Source organism: Oryzias melastigma, linkage group LG13, assembly GCF_002922805.2.
Source record: "Oryzias melastigma strain HK-1 linkage group LG13, ASM292280v2, whole genome shotgun sequence".
Taxonomy (NCBI): Eukaryota; Metazoa; Chordata; class Actinopteri; order Beloniformes; family Adrianichthyidae; genus Oryzias; species Oryzias melastigma.
The window spans coordinates 4,916,649-4,929,187 of record NC_050524.1 but is presented as its reverse complement, the minus strand read 5'-3'; the positions used below and the strand labels follow the sequence as shown (position 1 = coordinate 4,929,187).

The 12,539-nt window shown below is 38.2% G+C and overlaps 1 protein-coding gene and 5 non-coding genes across 11 annotated transcripts in view; all 6 read right to left on the bottom strand.

Moving 5' to 3' along the window:
• LOC112149928 (mitogen-activated protein kinase kinase kinase kinase 5) overlaps nucleotides 1-12,539 on the bottom strand; it is a 65,813-nt gene that overhangs the window by 47,139 nt on the left and 6,135 nt on the right. For 5 of the 6 annotated variants that reach the window (XM_024277928.2, XM_024277932.2, XM_024277929.2 and 2 more), the window contains exon 1: nucleotides 1,113-1,365. The exons of the other annotated variant lie outside the window; for it this stretch is intronic. In XM_024277928.2, the coding sequence (XP_024133696.1) occupies nucleotides 1,113-1,220 (108 nt within the window). In that variant the 5' untranslated portion in view covers nucleotides 1,221-1,365. Of the gene's footprint in view, nucleotides 1-1,112; nucleotides 1,366-12,539 lie in introns of those variants that run through there. 6 annotated transcript variants of the gene reach the window in all.
• Nucleotides 4,900-4,973, bottom strand: trnan-guu. Its single transcript has one exon. It is a non-coding gene; the product is annotated as a tRNA-Asn (tRNA).
• LOC112150031 lies at nucleotides 5,387-5,550 on the bottom strand. Its single transcript, XR_002919875.1, has one exon. It is a non-coding gene; the product is annotated as a U1 spliceosomal RNA (small nuclear RNA).
• On the bottom strand, nucleotides 8,165-8,328 carry LOC112150042. Its single transcript, XR_002919886.1, has one exon. It is a non-coding gene; the product is annotated as a U1 spliceosomal RNA (small nuclear RNA).
• On the bottom strand, nucleotides 10,961-11,124 carry LOC112150049. Its single transcript, XR_002919892.1, has one exon. It is a non-coding gene; the product is annotated as a U1 spliceosomal RNA (small nuclear RNA).
• trnan-guu lies at nucleotides 12,164-12,237 on the bottom strand. The gene has a single exon. It is a non-coding gene; the product is annotated as a tRNA-Asn (tRNA).

The window sequence follows — 12,539 nt, the reverse complement described above, 5'->3', positions numbered from 1 at the left end:
TGTAAACTAAAGGCCACCTTCATGAAGTCTGTTCCTAATTGTTTGGGTAGAGGCATTCACACCAGTGACCCTCTGGAGGTCATTCTGTAGGGCGCGAGCAGTGCTCAGCCTGTTCCGCCTTGCACAAAGGAGCAGGTATGGGTCCTGCTGAGGGGTTGAGGACCTTCTACGGCCCTGTCCAGCTCTCCGAGAACAACCAGCAGTCTCCTGAAATCTCCTCCATCTTCTGGAGATCGTACTGGGAGACACATTAAACCTTCTGGCTGCAGCATGTGTGAATGTGCCATCCTGGAGAAGTTGGACAACCTGTGCAACTTCTGTAGGGTTAAGGAATCGCCTCATACTGCCAGTAGAGATAATTATCAAGCCAAAATCAGCACGAGTGGAAAACCAGACAAAAAAAGATCAAGAGGGAGAAACTTGAAATGACCTCCACATGTAACACCAGTTCTGTTCTGAGGGTTTTCTAATTGTTGCCACTGAAGTGCACCTGTTGTTAATTCCATCAACACCAATACAGCTGAAATTGATTAACGAGGCCCTCAGCTGCTTAACCAACCAGAAAATTATCAGACAGGTTTAGTTCAATTCACGCCAGGCCCAATGAAAAAAAGTGTTCCTTTAATTTTTGTGAGCAGTGTATAAACCTAGATGCAGATGAGTAAAGTAAGCCAGCTAGAAATGATGCTTTGACTTTACACAGAAACACAAGTTCACTCCCTTCAACAAACCTGACATTTCATAGTAGATTGATGTCTGTATCGGTAGAAGTAAGACAAAAAACAGAGACAAAAATACTTTCACTTCATGTAAAGAATCACTTCCTCTGGCAGATTAAAGAAGCAGCTGAATTCGACAATGAACTTCTTTTCAAATTGGCAGAAAACTCAATATAAACACTTCAGTTTTCAAAGAGTTCAAGGTAAAGTGAGCAACTACAAAAGCATACAGAATAAAAAAAGTCTGACTGGAGATAGTATCAGTCAAGAATCACCCTTGTTTAAATAATTTCAAAAATCACTGCCTTACCTCCAGCCATGGCTTCTTAAATATTCTTATAAAAATCGAATCTACATTTTTTGTGTGAATAAAAAGCAGCAGAGGACTCTGACCTTGTAGACTTCACCATAGGTTCCACCTCCAACTCTTAAAAGGATCTCAAAATCATCCTGAGGGTTCTTGGTGGAGATATCCAGAGCTGCCCTGTGATGGAAATCCATGTTGTTGCTCACTAAAACCCCCCTTGGGCATGTCACACAACCCCTCACACATTCACACACTCCATCTAAGACCGACGAACATTCAGCAGAGGCGAGTCATAGAGGAAGAGCTCCAGGTTTGTGTTTGAGTCTGACTGGTGGCTCAGCTGCGTCTCACACGTCTTCCTGGTTCTGTCAGTCACTCTGCTGATCCTCCCTCACTTCAATCGCACACCTTCCTTTTCTCTCTCTGGCATGTTTTCTCAGCTAATTTGCATAATTCAACTTTGTTTCTTGGTTTGTTTGCATCTGGCACTTCTAAAGATCATGAGCGCACACAAAAAAAACATCTGCACAGCTGCATGGTTTGCAGAGGTCAACGTGTCTCGCTGACCGAGTTAAACCGTCAGTGTCAGGTTGTGATTTTTGCGTGAGTGAACACGTACGGCAGCCATTCGGAGCGTCAGTACTAGCAGATGTTTGACTTGTCACTGTACAACTGCGATTGTGTTGGGGGTTTTTCTGCAGCGGTTTCAGTCTCATCTTGACACCCACTGAAACAACGTGTGTGTGTTGCAGCCTTGCAAGAAAAGTCACTCAAGCTTGGAGCTCCCTTTTTGGCTTCCTGTTCATATCCTGTTCATAGGGGGGCACCCATCACATCCTGTTCACAAGCAACAACCAGTTTTGGTCTTTTCTAAATGATCTGTTATTTACAGACAGGCACTTATGAATGTATTAATTATGGTGAGAATACCTGTAAGGAAGAAATGCACTTGTAAAAGGAAGTGCAGCTTCAGTTCAGAGAAATGCACGAATGCATCATCTGGTTAACAGAAGAATCTGCACAAAGCCACATGAGAATTCAGGAAATAGTTGTGCTGCAGTGTGGATGCTGGAAGTGGTGCACCGACAGAAGCATGTGCAACTGGGCCTCCATGCTGCAGACTTTGCAGTTTACAGAACGCCTGCTGCACTAATGCTGTTGAGGACTTCTAATGTAAGTAAGACCCTAAAAAATATTTTAAAAAAACATAAAATTAAAACAGAATTATTGCAATTGAAATCCAAGTTTTATGCTGCATTCACAGGAGATGCGATTCGCTCATCGGAGAATCTAGTTTTAATGTTAAGTCAATGTACAGATGCGATAAGAGGTCCTGCGCCGTGATTTGAGTATTAGGGGCAATGCATCGGTCTGACAACAGCGTGTTTTGGACATTGTGGCGCATCTAGAATTAAAAAATCTCAACTTTGGCAAAGAAAACACAACATGTGAACCAATCAGGGACTCAACTTTCGCCCTTTAAGAGTTGATGATGCAATCAGCAGGTGGAGCCCAAAACCAACACGGGGAAGAATCTGTAGAACTTTGTAATATTCTTTGTTTTTTTTTTAATTGAAACAATAATAAAAATGTCCTCAAATCTAAAATAGTATTTTATTAAGGTGCCCTAACCCAGTACCAGTTCTGCGTCCATTACCGCGCCCCGAGGGTTGGGGACCTGACTGCCAGCACGTCTAAAAACGACAAGTTAGGGTCACCAAAAAAGTCAATAATTGACGCTGAGGGGGCCCGAACCATCCGTCCATATATGAAGATTTGAAAGTCATAATGTGATGGATACTTAGTCAATGTTTCCATGTACATGTACTGATCATGCTACAACTTTTGGCAGTAGCTCCTTTCACAAGCATCTGGAGCACCAAGTTTATGGACATATTTTTGGATACGTGTCGAGCAGCAAATTTGTCGCATGTCAAAAGCGAGCCATCCAGCACAATAATAATGCGTGGATGACGATTGGTGTGAATGCAGCGATATGTGACAGTGGTTCCCAACCTCCAGGTCACTTGGCACCAGGCCATAGACAAAATAAGAGATACATACGGTATGTCAACTTGGATCATTTCTATTTAATTTAATCATTTTCTGATTCTGAAGGAAGTTTGATTTTGGGAGTCCGTCCCTCACGTCCGGCTATGACTTACTTCTTGACCAATGTCTATATATTCTCATATACAGTCAATGCTCTTGGCGCATGTTAAGTCGTTCACCTCGGTCATATGCATAAGCTAAATTTAATGTAATAGCATTTCAATTTGAAAAATAGATTTTTCAGAAACTGAAAACTTAAAATAAATTAAACGCCAACTTTGACTTTGTTTGGACTGGTGCATGAAAATATTGTCTGGTGATAAACCAGTATGTGACCTAAAAAAGTACCTTATCAGAACCTCTGATATAAATCCCTTTAATAACTGCTCCAAAAGGTTAACCTCAACTGAATGACATTTCCTTTCATGAAACACAGCTCAGTTGTCAGCTAACGGCCTCCTCCTCCTACATGTGGCAGACACATAGAACAGGTCGTATGACCACAAATAACGACCTCCACCACAACCCAGACACGAAGCAATTAAATGTTCCTTTGATCCCAAAAGGGAAACTGAAACACGGCAATCAGAAGTAGGTTCAAAAATAAAACCAAACAGCAGAAAATGCCAATAAAAATGCCAGTTTTACTTTTCATAAACACCTTTAAAAAAAAAAAGTCTTGTTCTGCTTCACAGCAGATTTTACCACATTCAGATGGAGCAACATGAGTCATTTACAAAGTGCCAGTTAGTGCACCACAACTTTAAATGTTTATTATACTCTAATACAGCTTGCAGACTAGAGACACACAGAACAATGTACGCTTTTCTTTGTTGAAAAAATCTGAAATTTGGCGAAACCACACCTGGAAGTGACCTTGTTCTACCAGTCATGTCACAGAGCTCATGACCATAGGTAAGGGTTATGGCCTTCTAGTTCTTTCGGTTTCCTTCTGTTCTTTTTTGGAAGTGGATCAGCTGATCGAAGAGCTATCATCTGGACAGCTGATTGGTAAGAGAAGCTGATGTGGATAAAGGCAGAAGGAAACTACACTGCAAGATATAGATGGCTGCAGTTGTCTAAATAAACAAATAAACTCATAAATCTTAATGTTTGGTTTCTTTGTAGTGATCCGTTCAGCTGTGTGTGTCATGGACTTGGAATTGGTTAGTAACAATTAGGGGCTTGTCCAGGATTTTGTGTCTTGGTGTTTATGTGTGCCCTTTTTTTTCTCTTTTTCTCTCATGAGAATATGTTTATCTTGGGGTTTCACAGCTTCCTCGGTTGGCATAGGATGTCCAGCTGAGCTGCTATTTTTATGGTTCTTCTTTCGGGAACCCATTTGTTTTTGTTTCCAGTTCCTGCGAATTAAGTTAATTCAGTCACTTGTTTTCACAATAAAAGACCAAATACTTTTTTTGAGACATGAGACAGAATACTTTTACTGAGGTATCTGATTGGTCAGCTTATAACTTGAAAAACTTGCACTACAGACAAAATGTGAAAAAAAGGAATATAAATATGGCTGAGAAATGCCTTTTTATCTCAACAGAAAAATATGGGATTTTTGTCTATTTAGTACCACAGGGGAATTCTTAAATGGGAGATGGGTGTGTCCACTCAGTGCAGTTCTCTCAATGGGAAGGACTAATAGCTGTACTTAAAGCGGTTGTTCTTTACAAATGAGAAAGATATCAGTAAACAGGTATTCTAACAAAGTTTTTATATCAAAGCATTTACAACTTGGGAATTTTGTTGAATTGTAATCGTTAACTTTGGTTCTGAGCTAACAAACTTCAAAACGATAAAAACAAAATTTTGCGTCCCTGGGTGGGCTCGAACCACCAACCTTTCGGTTAACAGCCGAACGCGCTAACCAATTGCGCCACAGAGACTCTTGGGCCACCCAAGTGCACTCCTGTGACTCATAGCCTATGGACTTTGTCCAGTTGGACACTGATATCTATGACTGAGCTTTCAATTGTGCTTTTCTTTTTCCTCTTGTTTGATGTGACTGCTGTGACCATTGACTGCAATGCTGATTTTATAAACTTGTTTACAAGCATATTGGGACTTTTATTTTAAACAACATTGACGGTTGAGCTTACATTAATTTAGATTATTTTCCACCATATGATGAGGCTGCTGCGACCATTGTCTGCAAACTAAATTGATAAAATAAAACTTTAATAAACACAAACACTCTTTGCCACATTTAATGACAGCAGTGAGAAGTGATTCATCAGACACACACACACAACAACTTGTTTACAGGCATATTTTGACTCTTTTCTATTCAACACCATATCAGGGGAGAGCGCGAACGCAGTCCCCCACTACCAGAAATTATGCAGTCGAGATTCCCACATTTGGGGAATTCGCAGGGGTCAGCACAACCGGAGTGCAATGGCTGAGCCTCACCCTGGGTGAACCACCTTCATGATCATGGTATCTCCCCTGCCAGGTAAGTATGAGTTGTTCAGCTCACACTCACTCCACTCTTTCACACACACATTGTGTAGCATTAAGGTGTTCACACACTCCACACTGACTCAGTCACACACTGTAGGACTCACATTCAACACTAAGCTACACAAAAACACATCTGCATACCAAAAACTAACATCTTTAACTCTGATCATCAGAAAAATAAATACCCATGATGCACTGCTGTGTCTGAACAACAAAAGCTAACAGATCACCACAGAGTTTCATTCATTTATTATTCTTAACTCAATTGTCACAGAGTTCCAACACTAAAGTCAGAATTTGACCAGAACCATCAACTGTTCTAGTCATAATATGATGACAAAAACAACACCAATACAACTAAAATCAACAAAAAACACACAAATCTGACGTTTTTCTGCTAACACTTAACCACTTCCTGTTTCCTTACTTCCTGCTAACTAGAACATCAAAGTCTTCCTGCTGCCACCTACTGGTCTGGCATGTTAACTACACTGCTGTTTAAGCTGACTGACTCTACAAAGCTTCAAAAGAAAACCAAGTCTTCACAATATCTGAGAACTGGTGGAATGCATTAAGGTGTGTTTAACTTTGAAATAGAATAAAATATATCTATGTATATATTATTGTTCAGTGTGTGCTGTTGACAGAACTAACCAAGCTCTGCTGCTCTCTAGTGGACAAATGAACTAACTGCAACATTTTTCACAGAAACACAACAAATGAAATGTACCCACAACAACTGAAAACTGGTGGACTGTATTAAGGTGTGTTCAACTACTTACTGAATTATAATAAAATTATAAATATATTTGGTCACTGTGTGTGTAGTTTATACAAATAAACACGCTTTGCTATGCTCTAGTGGAGAATGAAACTAACTGCAACATTTTTTACATAAACACAACAGATCCAAATCCAGTTGATAATAAAAATTGTCTAAAGTGATTTCTTACGCACTTTATTTGGGGTTTGACAAAGGCACAGTTGTTAGTGCTGTGCCTGTAAAACAACTTTTAGATATCTCAGTTGTCATAGTGTACTTTTGTTTATTTTGAAGCTGATTTACTGTTCTTGACAAATCTGTTCTGGCCCTGGAATAAGTTGTGTTTTTCATAAGTGTATGATGTAACATGCACACACTTAATGATAATAATCTGTTATAATCAATGCTGTGTTTGAAGGCCTAGCCTTATGAAATGCACTAGCATCATTTAATATTCTGACACTTTTCGGTATTCCGCCAAGCGTTTTCATTATTATTCGCCTGCAGCCAAAATATTTTACTTCAGTACATCCCTAATATTAAGACATGAATTAGAGGTCAGCTGCATGTATATGCAAGTCTTAATAAAATGAACTTGATGATTTGGGAAAACTTGTACAAGGGACATTTAAGAATTTTCCTACAGCAAAATTAAATTAGACGAGTATTGGCCAAGAAACTTTCTAGGATTACTTTGCATTAGAGATATATACACAACGTTACAAGAATTATTTGAGTTCTCAGTGTTATTATGGCATTCAAAATAAAAACCTTTTTATGTTGCCTTTATTGAATTTTTAAAAATATGAAAACAACTTCCAAAAATCATCAACGTTTGATGGAATCTTCATCATCTGTAAAATATCAACAGTTTCAAATTGTCTTTTCGAACTAAGTTTAATGTAATAGTATTTCAATTTGAAAATAGATTTTTCTGAAACTGGAAGCTTCAAATTTTTTAAACGCCAACTTTGACCTTGTTGGAATCAGCACGTGAAAATATTGTCACGTAATAAATCAGTGCACAGCCCAAAACGGTTTGAAACCACAAATATAAATCCCTTTACTGGCAGCATCAGAATTTTAACCTCAACTGAATGACATTTCTTTTCGTGACACACAGCTCAGTTCTCAGCCAACCGCCTCTTCCTACATCTGGCAGACAAATTAAATAATAAATGAACTTGTAAACCTCTGTATCTTTATTTGTGGTGAACTTAAAGAATTTGTTGTGATCCACTCAGCAGTGTGTGTCGTGGACTTGGGTATGGTTTGGTACAATTGGGGGCTCGTCCGGGATTTTGTGCATTGATGTTGGTGTGTATGTGTTTTATTTGATCTTTTTTGTCTTTGTGGCAGGACTTTGTTTGGGTCGGCTTTTCATTGCTGCTTCAATTTGCATAGGGGTATCCAGCTGAACTGTTTGTTTTTTTTCTTTCTTTTTTTTAAATAATGTTTCTTCCTTTGGGCACTTATTATCTTTTTTGTTTTTTTTTTTCATTTTGTTTTTAGGGTGAACTCTGGGTGGAAGCATTTACTACTTGGAATTTTTGTTTAAGTGTTAAGTTTTTTTGGTTCAGGCCAAGCAAAGTCCAAAACAGGAAAACAAAATTCCTTCGCTTCGTGCGCTAACTGATTGCACGGTTGAGTTTACATTAATTTAGGTTTTTATTTTCCACCAAATGATGTGGATATTGAGGCCATTGTCTGTAAACCATATAGGTAAATAAAACTTTAATAAACATATATGGTACTCTTAACCACATTGAATAGCTGCTGAAATAAAAGATTCATCACACACACCAACTTGTGTACAGGCATATTTTGACTCTTTTCTTTTCAACACCTTATCAGGGGAGAGCGCGAACGCAGTCCCCCACTACCAGAAATTATGCAGTCGAGATTCCCACATTTGGGGAATTCGCAGGGGTCAGCACAACCGGAGTGCAATGGCTGAGCCTCACCCTGGGTGAACCACCTTCATGATCATGGTATCTCCCCTGCCAGGTAAGTATGAGTTGTTCAGCTCACACTCACTCCACTCTTTCACACACACATTGTGTAGCATTAAGGTGTTCACACACTACACACTGACTCAGTCACACACTGTAGGACTCACATTCAACACTAAGCTACACAAAAACACATCTGTAAACCAAAAACTAACATCTTTAACACTGATCATCAGAAAAATAAATACCCATGATGCACTGCTGTGTCTGAACAACAAAAGCTAACTGATTACCACAGAGTTTCATTCATTTATTCTTCTTAACTCAATTGTCACAGAGTTCAAACACTAAAGTCAGAATTTGACCAGAACCATCAACTGTTCTAGTCATAATATGATGACAAAAACAACACCAATACAACTAAAATCAACAAAAAACACACAAATCTGACGTTTTTCTGCTAACACCAAACCACTTCCTGTTTCCTTACTTCCTGCTAACTAGAACATCAAAGTCTTCCTGCTGCCACCTACTGGTCTGGCATGTTAACTACACTGCTGTTTAAGTGTTTAAGCTGATTGATCACCAAAGATTCAAATAAAACAAAAAATCCACGATGACTGAAAACTGGTACGATGTATTAAGGTGTGTTCAATTTTGAAAAAGAATAAAATATATCTATGTATATATTATTGTTCAGTGTGTGCTGTTGACAGAACTGACCAAGCTCTGCTGCTCTCTAGTGGACAAATGAACTAACTGTAACATTTTTCACAGAAACACAACAAATAAAATGTACCCACAATGACTGAAAACTGGTGGACTGTATTAAGGTGTGTTCAACTACTTACTGAATTATAATAAAATTATAAATATATTTGGTCACTGTGTGTGTAGTTTATACAAATGAACACGCTTTGCTATGCTCTAGTGGAGAATGAAACTAACTGCAACATTTTTCACAGAAACAACAACAGATCCAAATCTAGTAGATAATGAAAATTGTCTAAAGTGATTTCTTACGCACTTTATTTGGGGTTTGACAAAGCCACAGTTGTTAGTGCTTTGCCTGTAAAACAACTTTAAGATATCTCAGTTGTCATAGTGTACTTTTGTTTATTTTGAAGCTGATTTACTGTTCTTGACAAATCTGTTCTGGCCCTGGAATAAGTTGTGTTTTTCATAAGTGTATGAGGTAACATGCACACACTAAATGATAATAATCTGTTATAATCAATGCTGTGTTTGAAGGCCTAGCCTTATGAAATGCACTAGCATCATTTAATATTCTGACACTTTTCGGTATTCCGCTAAGCGTTTTCATTATTATTCGCCTGCAGACAAAATATTTTACTTCAGTACATCCCTAATATTAATAGGTGAATTAGAGGTCAGCTGCATGTATATGCAAGTCTTAATAAAATTAAGTGGATGATTTGGGAAAACTTGTACAAGGGACATTTAAGAATTTTCCTACAGCAAAGTTAAATTAGACGAGTATTGGCCAAGAAACTTTCTAGGATTACTTTGCATTAGAGATATATACACAATGTTACAAGAATTATTTGAGTTCTCAGTGTTATTATGGCATTCTAAATAAAAACCTTTTTATGTTGCCTATATTGAATTTTTAAAAATATGAAAACAACTTCCAAAAATCATCAACGTTTGATGGAATCTTCATCATCTGTAAAATATCAACAGACAGTTTCAAATTGTCTTTTCGAACTAAGTTTAATGTAATAGTATTTCAATTTGAAAATAGGTTTTTCTGAAACTGGAAGCTTCAAATTTTTTAAACGCCAACTTTGACCTTGTTGGAATCAGAACGTGAAAATATTGTTACGTAATAAATCAGTGCACGGCCCAAAATGATTTGAAACCCCAAATATAAATCCCTTTTACTGGGAGCATCAGAATTTTAACCTCAACTGAATGACATTTCTTTTCATGACACACAGCTCAGTTCTCAGCCAACCGCCTCTTCCTACATCTGGCAGACAAATTATATAATAAATGAACTTGTAAACCTCTGTATCTTTATTTGTGGTGAACTTAAAGAATTTGTTGTGATCCACTCAGCAGTGTGTGTCGTGGACTTGGGTATGGTTTGGTACAATTGGGGGCTCGTCCGGGATTTTGTGCATTGATGTTGGTGTGTATGTGTTTTATTTGATCTTTTTTGTCTTTGGGGCAGGACTTTGTTTGGGTCGGCTTTTCATTGCTTCTTCAATTTGCATAGGGGTATCCAGCTGAACTGTTTGTTTTTTTTCTTTCTTTTTTTTAAATAATGGTTCTTCCTTTGGGCACTTATTATCTTTTTTGTTTTTTTTTTTCATTTTGTTTTTAGGGTGAACTCTGGGTGGAAGCATTTACTACTTGGAATTTTTGTTTAAGTGTTAAGTTTTTTTGGTTCAGGCCAAGCAAAGTCCAAAACAGGAAAACAAAATTCCTTCGCTTCGTGCGCTAACTGATTGCACGGTTGAGTTTACATTAATTTAGGTTTTTATTTTCCACCAAATGATGTGGATATTGAGGCCATTGTCTGTAAACCATATAGGTAAATAAAACTTTAATAAACATATATGGTACTCTTAACCACATTGAATAGCTGCTGAAATAAAAGATTCATCACACACACACACAACAACTTGTGTACAGGCATATTTTGACTCTTTTCTTTTCAACACCATATCAGGGGAGAGCGCGAACGCAGTCCCCCACTACCAGAAATTATGCAGTCGAGATTCCCACATTTGGGGAATTCGCAGGGGTCAGCACAACCGGAGTGCAATGGCTGAGCCTCACCCTGGGTGAACCACCTTCATGATCATGGTATCTCCCCTGCCAGGTAAGTATGAGTTGTTCAGCTCACACTCACTCCACTCTTTCACACACACATTGTGTAGCATTAAGGTGTTCACACACTCCACACTGACTCAGTCACACACTGTAGGACTCACATTCAACACTAAGCTACACAAAAACACATCTGCATACCAAAAACTAACATCTTTAACTCTGATCATCAGAAAAATAAATACCCATGATGCACTGCTGTGTCTGAACAACAAAAGCTAACAGATCACCACAGAGTTTCATTCATTTATTATTCTTAACTCAATTGTCACAGAGTTCCAACACTAAAGTCAGAATTTGACCAGAACCATCAACTGTTCTAGTCATAATATGATGACAAACACAACACCAATACAACTAAAATCGACAAAAAACACACAAATCTGACGTTTTTCTGCTAACACTAAACCACTTCCTGTTTCCTTACTTCCTGCTAACTAGAACATCAAAGTCTTCCTGCTGCCACCTACTGGTCTGGCATGTTAACTACACTGCTGTTTAAGCTGACTGACTCTCCAAAGCTTCAAAAGAAAACCAAGTCTTCACAATATCTGAGAACTGGTGGAATGCATTAAGGTGTGTTTAACTTTGAAATAGAATAAAATATATCTATGTATATATTATTGTTCAGTGTGTGCTGTTGACAGAACTAACCAAGCTCTGCTGCTCTCTAGTGGACAAATGAACTAACTGCAACATTTTTCACAGAAACAACATATGCACTCAAATGTCCTCTTAACTGTGGCAGTAAAGAGGACAAACTGCCAGACATCATAGATAATACCAGCTATCACCTGCACACTAGCATTACAAACTAGAATTTTGTCTGACTTCCTTGTCCGTTTTTTCAGGAAGTCCAAATACAGAAATCCAAAATCCGGTGCCCTGTAACCTCCCCAGAGGTCTCTGTGAAAAACTAGTGTCTATTAATGGTTACTCATGGTTGATTTAAGAAAAAAAAAAAGTTCAATTTTCCAAGTTCTTGATAAACAAAACTCATCTTCACATATGCCTTAGAATACAAAAAAAAAAAAACTATCGTCCCTGGGTGGGCTCGAACCACCAACCTTTCGGTTAACAGCCGAACGCGCTAACCGATTGCGCCACAGAGACAACATGGCCACTGTACAGCAAGCATATTGGCTTTATCTGTGACACTAGTAATGCAGATAAAGGTAATGTTTTATTTGTATCTATGGCAAATTTGAGAAAGGCTATAACATTTACAAGTCTAATCTGTACTCTGTCAAAGGAGGGATTCAGCAAGTGGTTGAACAAAAGTATACACAAACTGCAGACACACCCTACTTTAAAAGCTTATCTTTATAGCTTTGGTTACCACAAGTGCTGTAATAACTTCATAAAGAATAGCATCTATTAATTAATTGCATAAAAAAATGCCTTACTTCGGGGGG